Raw genomic sequence first — 21,740 nt, forward strand, 5'->3', positions numbered from 1 at the left:
TAAAGAGGGGAAGTGTTTATTGAGCATAAGGATGTAGTCCAAAAATGAAGGAGAAAACATGTTCTATATCTTAGCTTGATCAGATGATGTAATCAAAATTGCTAACAATTTAAAGATAACAAGTATGCGGTGTTATTATAAAGATACAGAAAGTTGTTTATTAGTGTAAAAGCCTGTTTTTCTCCCTACAGATTTTAGATATTATGCTAGATTTCATTGTGTCTGCTATACCATGGACAAAAGCCTGAGAGGGGTTGGAATCCATACTTACATGTTCTTTCTCTCTATTTATAAAATGAGCTGAGCTTTTCCTCCTGTATGTCTTGTTTTTGATGTGAATGAATAGTGAAAAATTCTGGCATCCTGATAATAATAGGGCAGAAAACAAATGGCTGTTTTTCTCTAGCTTGAGAAGAAAAGAATCACCATTTTGCTGCATACTATACTATATTTCAGAAAATATTAAAAAATATAGTTCTAATTTGATTCTGATAATAGCATATATGATGATATTTGTTAAGGAAGAAGAAGATTATAATTAGTTTAATGAATCGAATCAGAAATTTAAAAAAAAGCAAAAGTATTTACAGTATATAATTTACTGAGAAGATTTTCTAGTATCATGCCATCAGTACTTGAAATGTTCATTTAATTTAGACCCATAAAAATTAAATCTGAGAGATTAACTGAATTTCAAGGAAAATCAATTTCCTAAGATGAGAGCTTGTTTTCTGTTGTACAATACCTACTATAATTAAAAATTATAATGTATTTTTCTTTCATCTATTGTTTATTTATATTGTTTATATCTTCAGAAAGAGCTTAGGACCTGGCTAACTGAATGATAATGTCCATAATTTTGATTTGGAAATCTACTCTGTGATGTTAATGAGAGAAGAAGAAGCATTATACTGCACATAAAAAAAAAGTCTGGTTAAAATATAAGAATCCTAATATGGCTTTTTTATTGGTTTTGTTTGTTTTCTGGTTGGATTGTTTTTGATTTGAAAGATACACAGATGAGGGGGAGGAGTGAGGTGGAAAGGTCCTTGAATGCATGAGAATCTCTGTGTTAATGGGAAGTTTCAAGTGTTCAGGGTCAGCACTAATGGATAAATTTGCAAGATAAGAGCGAAAACTGAATAAGAATATTAAATGATGCATTATCACTTTGCTCTCCTTTATGAAATCTAAAGGTCAGTGAGTGGGATACTGTTCGCCTAAGACAGGGTGCTTTACATAGGCAGAGCACTAGAACCCTGTGTGTACAATTAGCACTGAGAACACTTTTTATTTCCTGTTGTAAACTGAGTAAGGATGCTCTAATAGCGTTCTAGCTAAAGAAAATTGGATGTCTGTTGTTTTTTTGCAGCCATCCATATTTAACTTTTTGTTCTCCGTGCTGGGGGCCCATTGCAGACAAGATGTTTCTATCCAGCTACAGGGTTCATGCTGAGTAAATGTCCCTGAAATTACCCCTGAGTGTGATTTGTTCTCTTCTGACTGAACTTGGCATGTTACCAAAAGCCCAGTCTCTTGTTTCTCAAAAGACAGCAGCTGCACCAAAAAAACCCCTTGTGCATGAATCTTCCTAGCAAAACAAACCTCAGACACATCTCTCTGTGTTTGGCAGCATCTAGATAACATTTCACTGTGAATAGTATCTTTCTGTGTTAGAATTAATTAAATAAGGAATTCACTGCTTCTGACTGGTTATACAAAAAGATCAGCACTATTCAATCCATATCCCATTGTAAAGATGACTATAGAAGAAGGATTTAATTTGCCAGAGGTATGGTTGGAAACAGACAGTGAAAATTCTGTATTTACTTCATTGAAAATGTCCTGTAAGTGGATATAAATTAATGAGGAACATTTCTGTTATCCTCTTTCTTCTATCACCCTTCTTTTGCTAACTCATTGTTTAGAGAGGCGTCTAGAGGCAGATAACTTACATAGCACCATCCAAACCAACCAAGATACCATGATTTTATTTCTTTACCATTAACAGCAAAGGACCATTCTAATTATTCCATGGCAAAGTTTGTCATAATCATGTTAATTTATCTTTTGATAGCATTAAAATATATTTTCATGCTGTGGTTCATTATGTAAAATGCAGAATTTTTTCTCCACAGACTCCTGAATCTTGTTAACAGGAGATACATATTTATATTTCCACTTGTGCTGGTATTTGTAGATCCTGCAGTTAATGCATTTACTTTGTGTCTAAATGATTAATCATATATTTAGTTCTTTTAATGAGAAATGTAGAAAACCACTAAGAGGAAAAACATTCTGTTACTCAGAATCTTTTGAAAACTTTTTTCTTTCAAAGCTCAGATTTTTTAAAGTATCTTCATTTTGACAGGTCTTTCTGTACATGTAAATCAGCATCATTGAGTGTTGAATTAGATGTTGGAATAAATAGGATAGATTTAGTGTCATTATGGGTAATGAGACACCCTTGCAATCAAGCTTGCTTCTTAGCAATGAATGTAATTTCAAGTAATGCTGTAGAGCTACAAAGTGGAGGCCAAAGTCTCTTAAATCAGGATAATTTTATACTTTTTTCTGCATTGTCTTTTAAGTTACTAGGCTTTGATATCCAGTGTTTTGTTTTACTCTTGTTCAGACAATGCACGCATGCGTACGTGTGGTCATAGACACACAAGGAATGCACAGCGACGTTTCCCTCTCAAGTCCTTCCTTTTCAATATTCAACGTGATTGATTTGAATATAATATTGTATATAGCATAACGTCCAATATGAGCACTGTACGGTTTGAAATGTGTCCCCTCAGAGCAGGTACTACCATAAAGATAAGAGAAGTAAAACAGGTGAGCATTAATTCTCGTGGGTGTCTCTTCCTCATGTGTTGGTATGCTGACCTTGACACACGCTGTCACAGCAGTGACATGCTGGTGGCTGTGCTAACCCAAAAGGCACAAAAAGTGTGCATTGTGTATGGGTGGTGCTGCACTAAGTAACCACAGCAGAGAGACTCAAACTCCTTTATCTGCAGACTTGAGGTTGTGTGTGTTTGTTTTGTATCCCAGGGGTGGAACCCAGGGCATGGGATTTGTTAAGCAACATTGAAATACTTTTATTTTTCTTTAAACAGGTCTGAAATGGATATACTCTCTGCTAGCTCTGAAGGTATTCTTATTGGATATTGTCCACAGCAAGACGCCCTGGATGAACTTTTAACTGGTTGGGAGCATCTTTATTATTACTGCACACTGCGTGGAATTCCAAAGCAGGATATGCATAAGGTAACTATCTAGAACAGATTTGCAGAGGGAACTATTGCCAGGCTGGACTGTGTGGTTTATAGAACTATTGTACCTTTTTAACGTGAGAAACTCTCTAACATTTCATCTTAACAACTTTAGTAATAAGATTTTTCATTACCATGATTTTATTTAAATAATGTGGATTTTTTTCTATCTGTTATGCCAGTTCAAAACACAATAAAATCACTGCAGATAGTAAAATAACTTTTCTGCAAATGAAATCTCAGGCACAAAAACCCTAAAAGAAATAAAATTTATGAATGGTTCAATGCCTTCACTATCATGCTTAAAGAACTGTGAGAGAACACCATATTTTCAGCCTTGTACCTCTGAAAAAACTTTTCTTCAGAGATACGATTTAACTTTGAAGAAACTAAAATTTTTGTATGATTCTGTATAAATAAATGAATCACATGGGCACTGGGATATGAGCTGTCAGCACTCTGCTGTCATAAACTTGACAAGATGGGAGTAGTCTCTTAAATGCTCCAGCTGCCACACAAAGCATGGGGTTGTACAAGGAGAACAGGCCAAAGAAAATGCTTTGAGAGCTTACTAGCATCGAAGTTAATAATATCTGGGAATATCCCTGGGGGCTCTTGGATTTACAGATACAGGTGTAGCTGTGCTGATCAGTAGTCTGAGCTCCTTTTTCTGTAACGAGGCAACCAGCCAGCCAATACCAGAAATTAAGTAGGAAATGGATACGGTGTAAAACATGGGGGTGGTTTCTGTATCAGCAGATGGAAGTTTACAATATGACCTGACTTGAGCTGTTCAGTCTTTTCTGCTTAATTGCATCTCTATTAAAATGAGAAAACAATAGTGTGATATGAAATTGGTATCTGTCTATTCCTACTGTACAGATTGGTCCCAATTGGTAGGTATTGCTCTAGCTCTGCCCTCGTAACCTTCAGAATACTGCCTGTTGTTTTCCTTTCATTTTTCTGGAAGCAAAACTGCATGAACTGATTTTTTTTTTTTTTTCTTTTTTTTCCTCCTACTACACGGCATTTTTCTAGCAGTTGCCTCAGGGTCTAATAAGTGGTTTGCTACCAATCCCCTTATTGTATGTGAGAGGACTGCTTTCTGGTTCTCTGCAGTCTGTTTTCTTCTTCCTGAGCTATTTCAGAAAAAAAAAGTATGATTCCTATAAGGGACATTGAGTATTCATCAGGACAGGCAATATTTTGAATTTTTACTGTCTTAAGCTGATCATTTGGGTATTTCTAGATAAAAGTCTGGGGAAAATAAGTGATTCTTGCAAGTCTTTGCCCCTTGTCTTGGGCAGTATCCGTTGTCCAGAACAGAGCCTGGACTTTTACCTGTTTTAACAGCATGTTATTTGCAGACTGCTCAGAAATTATCATACAGTCTTTTGTTTGATTGTTTCCCCTTCATAACTTACTGGTGTTAATTTTTACTTTGAACTACTAGCAGAGTACTGAAAACTTGCATATATTTCCCTCAATCCAAAATATATTAAGGGATGGTTCTTATTGCACTAAAGCCCTCAACTATAATTACCTGTTCTGTCCATGAAGTGGCAGTTCTTCCATAGCAGCTAGGGAAGCTCATGTGGTATGGTATTCCACATACACATCCCTCTTCAAATGGATGAAAATCATTCATTTATATATGAGTTATAGTACTGTGTGCACTGAGAGAAGACAAACATTAACCTTCTTGGACCTCAGATAATCTAGGTATAGGCTTAAACTATTCTTTATAGTTAACCTTCTGTGCCTTAGCATCACATTTGTGAAAGAGAGATCATTCTTCCTTTCAGTTGTATTAATTTTTTGTCTGCATAGATTGCAGGGCAGACTTTGTTGCCATATGCTTGTGATCAAGGCATCAAAGCGCTCCTGCAAATAATATTTAGCTGCTCTGGTTTGCCTCCATCAAACACTGAAATGCAGCTATCTCAGAGGAAAACAAATGTTTTTGTCACCGGGCCCTCCTGTGTGGCACTGCTGTCAAGCACTCAACAGCTGCTGTGCTTCAACTCAGAAATGGTTGGTGCCTGGAGAAAGCGAGCATTTTAGCTGCCTATAAAGAAAATAAGGCTTTGGAATGCTTTAGAGGAGCAGCTGTATGGAAACGTAAGCTGTTATTTTCTCATCATTCCCTCCTGCCTATGATACAGCAGTCCAAGCCTGCCTCTGAATATTTACCAGTGACTAATTGCACTAATATGCAATATTAGACACATATATTCTAAAGAGCACATTGGTTTGATAAGGAAAGAAACATACATTCACTTTGTTTTATGAGAAATTGGTGAGCAGGCAGGTGACTTACAGGTTGTGTTGCTGCTGAAGTTGTCTATTGAAGCACTAAATTCAAGGACCAAATCCTTTGCTAGACAGATTTATCAGCAGCAGGAGTTAAGTGCCTGACATAAAGTTGAGTGCACTTAATGTTCCAAAACAGTAATTAAATGAATGGGAAAGGAGGAGAAAAATGGGTCATTTACTATCAATGTTAAGCTTCACATGTAATGTGAAGTTTTGTTATGCTTCAAAAATCTGCTCTGAAAATTTCTTTTTGTTAAAAATTGGGAAAATTAGAGTAAAGCTTTTGGGTTATTTAGAAAGATATTGATGAAACATAGTACTTTTAATTTTTATTTCTTTAATATATCAATTTCCTAGATCTCAATTTGTTCCAAAATACAGAACTCAGCTTGTTAAAAAATTAAAATTATTAGCATACCATCAAATGGCATCCCTCATTAGCATTAAAACCTCTGTTGCAAATCTCAAAAGAAGGTTTTTCGGGTCTTCTGAGGTAACTTTTTGGAATGTCAGTATGCTTTTTTTTTTTTCATCAACTCTCCAGGAAGATTTTGCTCTGGTTCTAGAATCTCAGTTTACAGATTCCCATGTCCAGCACCTATAGCATACAAAATGTAAAGAAATAATTAATTTATTCTTTGTATGTTTACTTTTTTTGGACCCCAAGCAGAATTAGTGTCTATAGTTTTATGAGATTTTGGGGGAAAAAAATATTGCTTCCCTAGAAACTTGACCTAAATGTAAGAAATCTAACAATCCTGAGTTTACTTGAAAGCCAAATAAATACTGTTTTGTGTGTGGAATGGATGAATAATTGCTATTTAGGATGTTCAAACTACACTGTCTCCACTTACTGAGAATCTGACATTTTAAATTACTACTTTGGACATATAAAGTTATTTTTCAGATGACTCTAGAATTCAATCCATGTTTATTATCACTTATACTGGGTACAATACACATTATCAGTATTGGGTCAGATTTGCTTTAAGAGGATTCGTTTAAATAAATAGCAAGAAGTTTTATATTTTATTGATTGTGTCAGAAATGATGAAAACTAATGCAATGATGGATACAGCCTTTCAAGTCAGGAGAGACACATTATGATGTTTCCAGTCTTTGAATAGATTTAGTCTTTACTAACTCCAAGTTTTTCTGGAAAATACACAGACTGAAAGTCCTTAGCACCACTTATTTTTTTACTTGAATATTAGAAGTAATTTTTAAAGGGAATGGAAAGCCATAGGCATTAGTGGTTACACAATTTCCACTTTTCAGTGGAATGGATGTACCTCTTAGTTCTGTGATGGATGGTGGAGACCATGCCTGTTTGACCTTTACTCCCACAGAAATCAGTATTTGTGCAAAAGCTGAATTATCTTATGGCCTCTTCTGGAATGAATGTTGTCTTTAGGAACTCCACAAAGTATTGGGGGATTTTGTTTAGATGCTATGGATTGAAGGGCTCATTCCAATGCTTGTTCTAAAGCTAGGTGGACTAACCCAAATTAATTGTGGGGAAAAGCTTTTGCTAAATATATTAGAATTGATGAGAATAAAAAGTAAATAGTTTTAAGAAACATTGGAAAATAGGGAAATAACTAGCTGATAGATTTAATTTTTATTTCTTTAATATATCAATTTCCTAGATCTCAATTTGTTCCAAAATACAGAACTCAGCTTGTTAACTCAGTCTGTTATAATTTTTACTGCTGGCGTGGGGAGGAAGGAAGGAAAAAGTTTAAATACATTATTACAGCCATGAATAGACATTAAATATTTTCATGGTTCAAGTGTGCTTACAATGTATATATTTGCATATAACTCTGTAGCTTTTGATTTGGCCTCAATGTTGCCAACTTGCTAAGTAAATTGATGTATTTCCTCACTCTTTGCTGCTGAAGGACATTGAAACATTATTCAAATAGAGCATCATGCTGAATATGACAAGGAAGGAGAGACGGTGCTTGTGTATATATCTCACATTCCCTACAAGAAGGACACCACTAAAACTGTAATTCTCTGGCATATATGTGTGTATCTGCATCTGAGGATTGATTACACGCTCAATTCTGACTTTCATCCAAAGCAGTTTAAGAGGGAGTTTTTTATTCATTTTACAGTGTACTATGATGCAAACCACTGGCTATACAGACAAATGAAGTTATAATGGAGACATTCAAGCTCCTCTATAATATTGCTAATATGTAATATATAGCTAATATGTAATATTTTTAATTTCATTTAATATTTCATTTCATTCATGCTTAGGTATTATTGATGAAGTGGAAACATTACTGGAAATCTTATAATATGCATTAAAGAAAAAGGTCTTAGGGTCATCTCTTGAAAGAAGATTGAGCTCTATAGTCTTATATTTGCTGAACCATAATCTGCAATGTTCTTTTGAAATGTAAGAGTTGAGGGGGTTAGCAGGAACAGGACACTTTTCTAGGTGCAACTGGGAAATATTTGGGAGTAGGAAAGTTTCCTTTCCTTCTGCCTTTATGTTGCTGATGTGGTTCAGCTCCAAATTGGTTCTAATTTGATACGTTTTGCACCAAAGGAGTGTATCTAGGTATCAGGCCAGATTTTGTTGTGCTCTGGTGATCTGCAAGGTTTATCTTGGAAACTCTCCACATTTAAAGCAGCAGCAAAGTGGGTACTATTCCCACCCCTCTTTTTTTACCTATTTAACTTTTAAACCTCATCCTGAAAAATTTCTATAGCGGGACACTTGCCAGGCTTTATCTCCTTGTATGAAACAGGAGATTGTGGAGTCATGCTGAATGCTTGAGCACACACCACAGAGAGGAGAATTCAAGGTGAGGAATTAAAAATCTTGCAAAGTCAGTTCTTTTTAATGTTGCTCCCTACAAAGGGCTTTATGTTCATACCTGATGCGATTGAGTCTCCTTGGGGGCTACAGACTACAAGAAGACCCATCTAACTTGAATGGTTACTTTCTTCTCTCTCTGGCACTATTCCTTGACCTTTTCAATTCTTCCCCATGCAGCATTCATTGTCTCTTTTAAAAAAAGGCATTTTGCTGACTTTAGATGACACTTCAAAGCAGTCTTAGAAATAGTGGTTCTAGTCATAGCTAAAGGATAGTTTTGACTACATTCAGCTGCGATGCATAGTCCTGTCGGGATCATTTTTTAATAACTTTTGAAGCTTATTGTAATTTAAAATGTGTATTTGGTGTAAATCTGGGATTGTGTATTCTTTCACTTTCTGGTCTTAAATTCTTATGAGCTTTTCTGTGTAATTTGTGTGATTGTTGGTGAATATGTAGAAGGATAATCCTTTAGTCACTAACATTCATGCATTCCCAGTGGTAGCAGTCAAGTCAGTTTTGTAGATGGGATAAGCTGCCTACCATATGCTTTAGAAGACTTCACTTTTGTGTTCCTTTGGTGTATAATGAGACCTATATTTGGAAGAGGAAAAAATCATAAGGAAACTAAGCTCAGCTATCTTATCTTAGAATATAGCTTAGGTGATTAACCATTTTTAAAGCCACAGCTATAATCTCTAATTGGGAGTAAATTACTGTGAATGAACTTGGATATAGCAGAAGCCTTGAACTTTACAGTATAATATTACCTGTGGCTAGTTTAGCTGTTAATATTTTCTTTTTTAAAAAAACTTCCTCTGCATCTAATGTAGACAGAGCAATATTTCTGAAATGTGGCTTTGTATGAGAGTATGCACTGCTATCAGGTTATACATCCAGGTGCCCCAAACGCAGTGACTATGGATACTGTCCAAGGATCATCACAATAATACTATAGATTCTCACTGCTGCAGCATTGTTCCTTCTTACAGACAACTTGCTCTCAGAAATGTCTCTTTGATAAGTATTGCTTGAAAAATCTTGCAAAAAGGGTCATGAATATCTTGTTCATTTCCAAAGGTATTTGCATAAAACTCTCCTATAGAAAGTATTATTATGCTTGTGACAGTTTTTCTATGACGGATAGTGAATATTAATTCACAATATTGTTTATTGAATTTTTTTCCTATTGGACTTTTGGATTAATTGGAGGCTGCCCATCTGATATGATCAAACCTTCAAGTCCCTCCTTGCTTTTTGCTGAAGGCAATGTAGAGAAAGCAAAGGGAATGAACCATACTGCTGGGGTGCTCTGGCAGTCAATGTTGGGCAGTAAGAGCACCATGCAACTCCTTGTTTTACAAGAATCTTCCAGCTGTCCTAGATAGAGGTGGAAAACACACTTGCTGTGTTACAAAGCATCACTCCTTGATGACACAGCCCCCCAGCAGTCCATGCCAAACACCTGCTGCTTGGCAGGGTGCATTTGGCAGGAGCAAGTAGAAAAGTTGCTGCTGTATCCCTCATGGTTTTGAGCAATATCTCCTTGGGCAGTCCAGCAGTAATAGCTGATATAGATTTAATATTCCCTAGCACCACTATTTTAGGGAGCCTTGTATGTCAGGACTGTCTGTGACAGGGTAAGGAAGAAAGGCCATAGGGGACAGCATGAGCATTGTCTCCAGCTGTGCTCACATGCCTTCCCAGCTTGCTCTGATCATACATTCTTTGTAAGGCAGTTAAAACCAATTCAGCTAGGATCAGCTTGGCCCTCTCAGTTATTAAAAAGCTATATTAATTTGATAATTTTATTTGATTAATTTCATTAATATATTAATTAAAGAAACTCGAAATCCACAACTGTGACTTGCTTTTCTGACATTTTCATCTTTTTTTTGTAGCTGATGGAGAATTTTTTCACTTGAATTTTCAGTTACTCAGGTATTTGATCAAATAAATAGTGAAGAATAAGTTGAAATGAGAGATGTTTTAGATCATTGACCCATGGACACAAGCCAAATACAAATGACTGTGCTGAGCACTGACAAAGCCAGATTTCCATATGAGAAAATCCTTATCATTTTTGAAGAATGAAGGGGCCCCAGAGCGGCTTTTTGTCTGTGCTTAAGATTCAGAAGTAATAATATGTAGCAAGTGTGGGTAAATAAGGAAACAATATGCATGTTTTCTTAACAGTCAGGAACAGAATGTTTTCTGCACAATCTATGTACAAATGCATTTTTTTTGCCCTTCAAATCTGCGAACTTTAAAAATTTTCAGGTTGCAGAGGACCTTGTTGACCGGTTACACCTGAACGCTCATGCTGACAAACTGGTGAGAACATACAGTGCTGGCACAAAGAGGAAGCTCTCCACTGCTGTGGCTTTAGTTGGTAAACCCCAAATACTTTTACTGGTGAGTAAAAGTAATATTGTGCTTATGAAAAATGGGCTACATTGAATTTTGTCGTCTTATATGTTGCTCTGAAGAAAATCAGGTAGTTTCCTGATCAGTCAGGGAGTAATTAATACACAGATGTACAGTTGTCTTCTTTGTTCTGCTATGTGAATGGCTTTAATTTTATTCTCCAGTGCTCACATAAATAGAAAGTGAAATTGTTTTTTTCTTTCCTATTTTTTTCTTCCTTGGAGCAATTGGGTGAACACAAAGCAAAAAGCCCTCAACACAAATCCAGTTGTAGTATTCCATGGTCCAAATACATTTAAATATTTTTAATTTACCCAATAAATATGTATAATTGACCCATGCTCTTTCAGGACACTCCTAATTCTTGCTAGGTTGTATTTATTTCATAAACCTAGCTAGTTCTTACATTTTGTTGCATTCACAAGTCAAACAATCAAGTAATACTTATGAATTGTATTAATTTGAATTACTTATCCCGGGTTATTTTGGTTCTTGTATACTACTGCCCATTCAGGCCTGACACTGGCCATTCCAGTGTAAACAATGCCTTTTGCAGTGAAGATCATGGAGCTACAAAGCTTTGAGGACTGCATCATTACAACACTGCATTCTCTTTCATACCACTGCCTGTTGTTTCACTAGAGAATATTGAACACTGCTTTCTCAAAACTTGGCTGGGAAGAGCTAAACCAGTTTAGTAGTGCAATAAAGGTTTTAAAACAGTCGGGGTAGGAAAGCTGCTCCTCAGAGTTGAGGGGAAAAACAGGGCTTCCAGGAAGAGATTTCAGGCTAAGTTGAGCCAGATAAAATTGATATTCTCTGGGGTAGTGTTCCAGAAGATTAGACACATTTTGCTTCTTCTAACTGCCTACCATTGCCTCGCTTCTAAGTGAAGATATTTTATTTGCATTTTATGCTTTAACTGACCCTGGTTCAGCTAGTAAAAGGAGGAGATTATCTTAAATCAGTATTTTTTCCTGATCTTAGGAAATGCTCTAACTGGTTTTGAATGTCTTTATGACACTGTACAACTGCAAGTATCCATTTCAGCCTTCTTCTTGCTGCAGGGCACAGACTGTTGCATATAGAACGAAAAGAGGAAAGAAAGATATTTAAACATATCAAATCCTTTGAAACATTTGCTGACTTCAGAAAGCTAGCAGATATTAAAGGAGTTTTTCAGTATTTTAAAAGGAGATTTTTTTATTATTATTTTGTCTGAAAGCAAAGACACCAATATAAACAACTGAATCTGCTTCTAAATTGCATCCAGGATTGTAGCTATTAATTTGAGCAATTTTGTGGTTGCTTTATGTTTATTGCTTTTTATGTTTTCTTTGTTAGCAGTCCACAGATAATGGGAGGCTGAACTGAATTCTTTAACCTCTGACATTGGTAGTGAAGCACTAAAATTAGCTTCAAATTCGTTATTTTGTTTGCTTTGTTTCTTGAAAACTTTGCTTCCAGGTTTCAGATGGAATTCCTTGCTGAAAATACTCTGGCCAAAGCCATACCTGTCTAACAGGTGCTGATACTCCCCATGGAATCCCATCGGATAAAAGACAACTGGAAGAGTTTCCTTCTTAGTTTTGTAGTAAAAGAGACTGGATTTGTAAATCAAATATAATTCCTTTGTTTCCATGAGTGGAAGAAGTAAAATTTTGATTTAGTGAGGAAAAGATAAGAAGGGGTAATGTAGATTTTGTAGCAGCATGTCTTTCTCCATGAAAACTATCCGAGTGGGAAATGTGTTTGCCAGTTGGTTTGCACTGAGTTAATGTTATTTTATCCTGTGAATTCTCTCCATTGTGGGTAAAAATTCCTCTTTAAAGGACTGTGGGAGTAACTGGTATAGGATGTCAAATCCAAACATCTTATCAAACATCTGGGTATGGGATGGGCAGCTATAGGACTTCTCCAGTTGTTTGTGCTCACAGCAGACGTGTATGCAGACCAGAAACAGTCACTAAATTTTCCAGAAAGTGAGAAAAACCACTTGCAAGTCTCTCTCATCAAAAAGAGCATGTGTATATAATAAAACAGATATAATATAATAAATACTTACAATGATACATATATGATATAAAAAAAATCATATGTATGATAAACGTTATTTAAACGTATTTAAATATTGTTTATATACACTTCTTTACTAAAATGTGCCTTCCATAAGTTTAGACATTAAACTGTATATGTTAAAGCAAAACATTGATCAGGGTGTCACTTAAGTGACCCTCTGAAAACGTGACATGTGAAGAGAAAAATATACAATTTTATTGTGAATTGTGTTAATTCTTCCTGCTGGGCAGAACCTGTGGTATGCTTTTTCCATGCTGCTGTGTCATTTTCATTTTTCCTGTAGGATGAGCCCAGCTCTGGGATGGATCCCTGCTCTAAACGCTACCTTTGGAAAGCTATCTTGAAGGAAGTTCAGGATGGCTGTGCAGCTGTGCTGACGTCCCATAGGTAAGATCCTTATCCCAGCAGCCACCATATTCCTGTGCTGCAGAGCACTAGATTCTGAAGGCATGCTCACTCTGTTGTGAAACACAGATTAAGTCTTGAAATTTTATGGTAATTCCTTCCTATCCATGATAAAGGAACCTATTTAAATCCCAAATATTTTTCATATTTAATTTTTAAAGAATGGAGTGTTGCTCAAGGGGCTGCAGGCACAGCAAAGGCACAGCCTTCTTTTTCCATGCTCTTCTTACTCAGAGTATTAGTGTCTTTTCATGCATGGAACATCAGTTTATTGTTTTGGATCTGTCTATCTTAAAAATCCTTACAAAGGGAGGTGTGAGTGAAAAAGCTGATTTTATTCAGTTTCTTCTTTGCATCAGTGTATGAAAAGAGCAACCTATGGCATCCTGAAGATGAAAGGATCAGCAATTCTCTTATGCATTACTGGAAATGGTAGGAGAGACCCCATCCTCTTAGAAGAGTCCACCTACATTAAATATCTTGTCAGTTCTCTGACATGGTCACTGGTATACTGGTTTAATGGAGGAAACATCAATACTGTTTTGTAACATCTATAGTGAAATGAAATAAATTAAATGTTCCCTTAGGTAATATATATAGTATGCATGATTATATACAAAATTTCTTTAAATGAGGGAGAGATCATGAAAACATGTCCAGAGAAGACAAAATTCAAAACTCAAAACAGCAATGAAATATTTGGCCAAATGAGATTTGAAGTATAGATTGATTAATAAAGGAATGTGGCCAAACTTCCTGAAATGTTTTCTGTTTTCAGACTTTTTTTAGATATTCTTAAAATGTATTTGTTGTCCCAGTCCATTATTGATGGAAAAATTATCCAAAAAGTTTCTTGTGTTTCATTTATGGAAACTGAATTTTGAAAATTGTGTGCCTGTGTTTGATGGCCAAGTGCTTACCTAAGTGCACACAGATTTAGGGAACATGGGTTACGCATTATGAATTCAGCTCAGTGATTTTAAGAAAAAATATACTTTGACTTTTCAGTCCAGATTTAGAACCTTTCATTGTCAAACACTAGCTAAATAGAAGAGCTCTGTGATCTTATTACTAATATGATGTAAACAAACAAACAAAATCCATCAGATTGTACTAACTGCATTTAGCTCTATGAATGAATGACTTGAAACAGAAAATAAGTACAGTGATATTCACATTGTTGTGCCAGGGTAAAGAAAGGAGAAATTATTTTATACTATTAATATTATTTTCTGAAGGCCACTGGGGCTTTGAAATTGTTTACTTGTATAAGTACAGGAATTTTACATATGAAGTGAACTTTCATATGTCAGCAAATACATGTGTAAGGTGTAGAGAGGATTTGCTGTGTAAAAATCAGGTTTTGAGGACTGTTTACCTACTTTTCAGAGACAATTTTTTACTTACATTTCAGAGACAAAACTTCTGTTTTAACTGGAGAGGAGTGAGGCTTTATTGACTGTCCCTAGAGCACTAAATTTGTGTCATTTTGCCACAGCTGGAGAGCATTATACCAAGGGGAGCATTAGGAGTTAGTGAATTGCCTGATTTGTGTGAAGATGTGTCAGCCCTCTCCCTGTCTCTCTCAGACATAGCACTTTGGCAGTTCGCAGCACAGCCCTGTCTCATTATAAAGGAATAGTTCCTAGGGCAGTACTCAATTGCCAATGTTCATTCAGTCAAAGCACTTTGATTTGGACTGGCCCATGGCTGAGGCACACGAGACATCTCTTGTTTAGTTGCCTCAGAAGGGTTGGGGAGGGGACACACTGAATTGTAGGACCTTTGAGTCCTCTTTGAGATGATGGGTGTGTCCTGACTGGTTCCTTAAGTCTAAAGTGCTTCTTTGAAAGAGCTGCTCACACAATTCTGCATAATATGTAGGGTAGCAGCCCATCTGCCATAAATTTTACATGTCAAAACCATTGTTTATCATCTGAAGCAGTCACATTTAGGAGGACCCTGCTTTTCCATTCAGACACATTTCCATTCCCTAAATTCTGTTTGGATTGTAGTGTTTTGGATCTTCTTGTATCCTGCAATAAGACTGAGGGTAACTTTTTTTCAAGGCCATTTACTATGCAAAAGAAAGGGTGAGCAAACTTTTCATTCTTCTCCCTTTATCTCAGAATAATCATAAATGGCTATTAAAGGGAGCAACAGATTTAACGACTCCCTCAGTGCCATTCCTGAGACTGCTTATGGGACATTTCCTGTGGTAATGATACCTTTATGTTCTGACCAGAATTGTCCAGTTAGCTATGGACTAAAAATATAAATAATGATTTAAGGCTCTTTTCTAGCTGTCATATGGTAATAACTGTTGGTATATGCTGATTAAGGTTACAACTTTGACTGTTACCCTTCGAGGCCAAAGGTTTTGTGTGCCTGTTTTTGCAGCTCTCCAGATTCTTCCACTTTAGTTGAAGTCAGATATAAACAATGTTCTCAGTTTTCACTACTAATCATCTGTTTTTTCCCCTCGATTTATTTTGTAGCATGGAAGAATGTGAAGCTCTCTGCACAAGGCTTGCTATTATGGTCAATGGAGCTTTCAAGTGTCTTGGGTCTCCCCAGCACATTAAAAACAGGTATTATACATCAATATCAAAACTTCTGCACCTTTATTTAATCTAAGAGTTGGCTAGATGCTTTAGTAGTGCTAAGGTATAAGCACTTATAACTGCTAAGAACATCTTTTTTCCTGCTATCACTGAAGTTAAAAGAGCCAACTAGGATAATTTAGCAAGCTAAACTGACATGTGACATGGGCTTTGTAGTCTGCATTGGTAATTGAAAGAGACAGATCTGCATCTAAAATGTAGCACTTCTGCACATAACCTAAGGAATAGATTGTGAGAATTCAACATAGTGATGAAATACAATTTGGTTCCTTCTGAGGGTTTTTCATAACAGGAAGAAGCATTTTTAACAGGTCAGCAGACAGTAAGAACATCTATTTTGAACTCTCTCTGATTTCTACCAAATTCACTGACAATTGCAGATATTTATACTGTTTTCTGCATCCTTTTCCTGGTGTTCATAAGCCTTTTTCTGTTTGAACTCTGCCCATGAGTTAATTTAATACCTATTAATGAGGATGTTTAATTCAGAGGATGGGCTCAAACCATCATAAAGGAAAGAGGATCAGAAGCTGAGGGGAAAGTTGCTGCAACTTATAGCTAGAACATTTGCACTGAGTTGTAAATGTAATTGTTGGGACATGCAGACAGTCAGCTGTGTAAGAGGATACAGCTCATTTACAAGCAGCAGAACTACACTGCTTTGTACTAGCTCAGCACTTAGCTCTCTTAAGTGCAGATGCACTTGACATTGGGAACAAGCTCTACAGAAATGCTCTGGAATTGCTGTCTGCCATGATTATAAGGCAGAAGTCATGTGCCTTGGATAACTTCTTGTCCCTTGACAACCCTTTTGGCTTTCTGGCCTTCCCTTTGTGTAGAACCATAGATCCTTGCTTCACAGCTGCATTAGCAAGATGTGCCTGACCCACGCTAGCTCTCTCCTTACAAATTTTTTTCATGAAGACAAACTTTGAGATGTTTCAATTCGAATAGTGAAAAAATATTGACGTCTGCATCTCTAATTCTGATGATTCCGTTTGATTGTAGCCTTCTTTTCATGTTTGCACACCTTTCAGTGCCTATTTGCCTCAATTTCTGGAGGCATGAGAAGTCAATTGATCTGCAGCAGTTTCTGCTTCTTTCATATCTAGGTCTTTGCCTTTGCCATCCTGTCTCTTCCCAAATTTCATAGTATAGAATGGCCTGTTGTCTCACAGACTGGAGTAGATTAGTGAGTGTGAAGGCATCCTTTATTTCTTTCATATGAGAAATGGCTCGTATGTAGAGGACAGTGTCGCTCACTATGCAGAGCACAGTGCAGCTCTTGGACAGGTGGAAATGCTTTTTGAAGATGTGCGTCCTCCCAGTCAGGAAAAAATAGCATTACTTAGGCACTTCAGTTGAGTGCATAAAGTCAGCTGTGATGAATGTGAGTCTTTCCTTTTTATGTTTCAGATCCTCTGGAGTTAGTACATGTCTCTGTCTTCTCAGCTTGACCTTGAGAGGGCAAAATCAGACAGTCCACAGAGGCTACCTTCCCCTTTATCTTATCAGTGACTTCATAATTTTTTTGCCGCTTCTGATGTTTCCTTTAGCAGCATCTTTTCATCTTCTCTCTTACAGAAACAAGACATCCAAAGCTCGTTGAATCAACAGGTTTTTTTTCCACTTTTTTTCCAAGGAAATATTTTCCTGAACCAGTTGGGGGAGGATCATTTGAATATGCTTTCTAGAGGGACCCCATTCAGAGGTTTCCACCCAAATTTTGCCCTAGACCAGGACAAATACTCATAAATATGCACTGTATTCATATAAATAAGGCAGTTTCTTCTCAATGTGCTGCTCTGCCTCTGTAGATAAACCTCTTCCAGATCACAGTTAGCAAATCAATGCAGAAGTATCCTGTTGGAAGTGTCATCATATTGCTTCTTATTGAGATGATGCTGGTACTATTATTACTGTAGAGATAGTCACACATCAGCCATTCCAGTATCAAGGCTATAGGAGTGTCTCTTTCAAATTCTCCAAAGCAAGTCATAATAAGAATATTTGTCAGTCATGTTCATAGCAGTTTTTTTTAAGTGGCTGTAACGTTATAAAAAGCACACCTTCTCTATCAGCAGGTTTGTGTTCCAAGGCAGTTCTTTAATGTATGTCCATCAGTGACGTTCACATGGGAATATAAGTGCACTCGAGATCAATATTGCTGAGACTTTCTACACAAACTGTGTAGCTCAAGCTGCATGAAGGTTTTTCATTTAAGGCAGGACTAAAATCCCTTTAACTCCTAGCTTATTGATTGATTTGGTCTCCAAATTTTCCACGCTAACTGCTCAGGAACCTATTGAATTTTAAAAAAACTTTAGAACCCTTTATTAATAAAAAATAGCCATGAGCTTTATCAAAGGATTTAATTAAAATCATGTAGTTTTCTGAATTTTCTCTGACTGCCTGATATATTTTCTTGGTTGGAAAGAACAAAACCACTGTAGAGAGCACAGTCTTAAGGCGTCACATACACAGAGTGTTAAAGCTTGAAGAAAAGACATTTCAGTGTTTTCTTTGGGAATCTTTTGACAAATGCTGGGAAGAAGTCAAAGACTGTTCCTGTACTCCTGTTAGTTTGCTGCTTAGTCTAGCTTCCAGACATTGCTCCAACACATGCCAATATGATCCTTTATCATAAAACCCAGGCTATCACACACCTAACACTTAAAGTAATTGCTAGGAGATTAAAAAACATTGTAGATTCTATGCAATTCAAGTTCCAAACTTACTTGAAGACAATTTCCATGCTATGCTACCATATACCATATGGAGGATTCCTGCATCTAAGTGAGATGGGGAAGGGGCAGAGAAGCAGAATTCCAAAGAAATCCATTGAAATAATTAAGCTTTAAATAATTTTAAAATCTTTATTTTCTCACTTTCTATTCCACTGTGAACATCCTGAAAAACTTCCAGGATGTGGAAGAGTATTGAGTGATTCTTCCTGTTTTCCTTCCCTCCCTATGATTTATTATCCCTCTCATTCTCATTGCCATACAGAGGAAAATACTGTTTCGTCTAAACTGGTAGACCAAAAGGATTAATGAATTTAAGCTGCTATTAGGAAATATCTACCTGGAAGGAAGGATGTTTTCCTTAACAGCCACCTCCACTGGTATAATCACCAGTCTTTTCCTAGTGTTTCAGTGTTTCCTCCAATTAGCACTATCTATTATATTTGTCCTGTGCACCATCTCACAGTAAATAACCCATCACCTCTTACATTTTGTTTAAAAAAAAAAATAAAAGTTCCATGAAGCAATACAAGGAAAGCATAAACAAAACTGTTTTTGTTGCATTTAGGTTAATTTAATTACCAATACCCTAAAAATTTGTATTTTTGGGTGGTGTTTTCTTGTGCTATGTCTGTGAGTGTATCAGGCTAGTAGTATACACATTCATATAACGAGGGAAGAATGGTACTAAAATAAATTAATGGGGTGATACTTGTAGATTATCATGGTTTCTTTGTTAAATTTTAAAACTTAAGGTTTTTTAAATTGTTCTTATTTATAAGAAGCTCTTGACATCCTTAAGTCTGTTTTCAATTTGTTTCTACAAATCAAATTTAACAAGTATTTTAAAATCAACAAGTATCCTGATCTGGGTTTGAAGATATCAAGGAGCGAAATTGAAGCATACGAATACTTAAATCATATACTTAAAACTTTTATACAGTTTTATTTATAAAAGAATAAGTCAAATAGTGTAAGAAATAGAAGCATATTTTGATATTACATGCTATTCTATTTGTACGTGTGAAGAATTTTTTTCCTCTTCTAAATGTAGGCATGTATGCTAAAATTACATTCCATCTTCACATCTTGTTGAATTCTGTCTGTCTTGATGGAAGTACTCACTTTTTTTTCATTTGTTTATTCTTTGGTACCATTCCAGCCTATAGAGTTCAGATTATGATCACCTTTTTGATGGATATGTGGTGAAGGTTTAATGGATCTTCCTTGGAGCCCTGTTAACTTTGCTTCTTTGCTGTGGTGGGAAGTTCAAGGATTCAGCTTTTTCTCTCTGGCTACACTTTCAGCCTTTGGCAGATGTGAAAGATCATAATCTTGGACTGAGTACAGCTTTGTCAGATGGCAGGACAAAATTCTGCTGTGAAGGGTATGGGTGAACTCCAGGAAGATGTTAATGTGAAACAGAAATGCTTCATAGGGGTATAAAAGAGTGATTTTTCCAGCCCTTCTGCAAGCCTGTTAGGAAATGTTCATCCAAAAATGTCTTCTCACTACAAATGTCAGTGTTTGGGCTTCTGCTTCCAGCTGCTGAACCTTGACTATATTTATATATGTTTAAACAAATTTAAAGTACCTGCAGATGTTTCTCAGCCGAATAATAAAGGTAAAACTTCTTTAGAAAGGCTTTTTATTTTAGGTGACAAATTTATAAACAATATCAAGAAATTTATTAGGTAGAAGAAAAAAACTGATGGGTAATTTTCAAAAAGTTAGCATCTTAGTTCTAGATGTAGTTTGTCTGAGATTGATACGTTAACAGTTGTGCCCATTAAAGCCTAATTTCAGACAACTCCTGCCAACAGAGTCAATTACTCTAAATTGTGTATGGATTACATTTAAACGCTCTCTTCAGTATTCTCCATTATCCTTAATGCTCTTTTTTTTAAAATTCACAGAAGCATTTTCATGTGAAATACAGCTGGCCAATTCTCTGGGAACAACATTTTGAATATTATCTTTCATTCTAGGGCCATCTGGACAGACTTCTCATATCAGAAAAACCCATACCAATTTGTCAGGTGCTGGACATCAAGTTTTTGCTCAAATTTTATCAGCAAGCCATCTGATTAAATTACCCAAAAATTAATTCATTTACTATGGCTGGGTTAGAATGGAAAATATATTGGCAGACTATTTATACTTTACCTTTTTTTAAAGGTTGATTGAGAATATTTTATTGTTTTCATTGAACCCACACATGTAGATTTCTCAAATGGAAAAGAGGGTTAAAACTATAGTTCTCATCAATGTTTCAGTCTTTGGTGGACACAGTGTTATTAATTGGCATACTAGCATTAAGTTTCTTACATGCTATAAAATATAAAAATTAATATAATTTTCATTCTTCTTGACCAAAATAAGCCTTCCTCTTGTGCATGAAAAATGTATTAAGGTAGTGGATGTGTAATCATGTAATATACCTATTAGTTTACCTTTCCAGAGGAAAGTTTGAAGAAAAGAGTTCTTAACACTTAAAAACACACAGATTGAGAGTTCAGAAATGAACAATATCTTTTGACTCTCCTAAAACTTTGTGCAATATTTATTCAACCCTACTGTGAATGTGCATTAGAATGCTTTTTTTTTTGGTAATTTTAAGCTATGTTTTCCACGGGATGCATTATATCTCTAAATAAATCATTAAATCAGCAGTTAATTACGATTTCATATTCTTCTTTCCCTAGTATGTGTCTTACTAGGAATTTTTCAAACCTGTTCTCAAATACAGTATTATCAGCATTTATTGGATCAAGCCGTCACAAACATCAACATCTCTGTTTTCCAGAGCTGTTTTGGGAAACTGGATTTGAAATAATTATTCCCATTTTATAGAGGAGTAACCAAAGATTGGTGCTAAAGTTAAAAGTGTTTGGTTAGCCCATCTGAGCAGTTTATGGCTAAATATTTTAAATTTGTTCAACATTGCATTCAAAGCAAAACTGCTGTTAACTCCAGCTGTAGATGTGGGTATTCCAGAAGGAACTGTGAATTTCTCCTGCCAGCT

At 36.0% G+C, this 21,740-nt stretch overlaps 1 protein-coding gene across 1 annotated transcript in view; it reads left to right on the forward strand.

Moving 5' to 3' along the window:
- Positions 1-21,740, forward strand: part of LOC106850770 (ATP-binding cassette sub-family A member 13) — a 139,392-nt gene that overhangs the window by 107,443 nt on the left and 10,209 nt on the right. The window contains exons 38-41 of the mRNA XM_088171259.1: positions 3,126-3,276; positions 10,717-10,851; positions 13,226-13,329; positions 15,846-15,938. Coding sequence (XP_088027385.1) covers positions 3,126-3,276; positions 10,717-10,851; positions 13,226-13,329; positions 15,846-15,938 — 483 coding nt within the window. The remainder of the gene's footprint in view (positions 1-3,125; positions 3,277-10,716; positions 10,852-13,225; positions 13,330-15,845; positions 15,939-21,740) is intronic.

The sequence above is a fragment of the Sturnus vulgaris genome, chromosome 1 (assembly GCF_052056855.1).
Source record: "Sturnus vulgaris isolate bStuVul1 chromosome 1, bStuVul1.hap1, whole genome shotgun sequence".
Lineage (NCBI taxonomy): Eukaryota > Metazoa > Chordata > Aves > Passeriformes > Sturnidae > Sturnus > Sturnus vulgaris.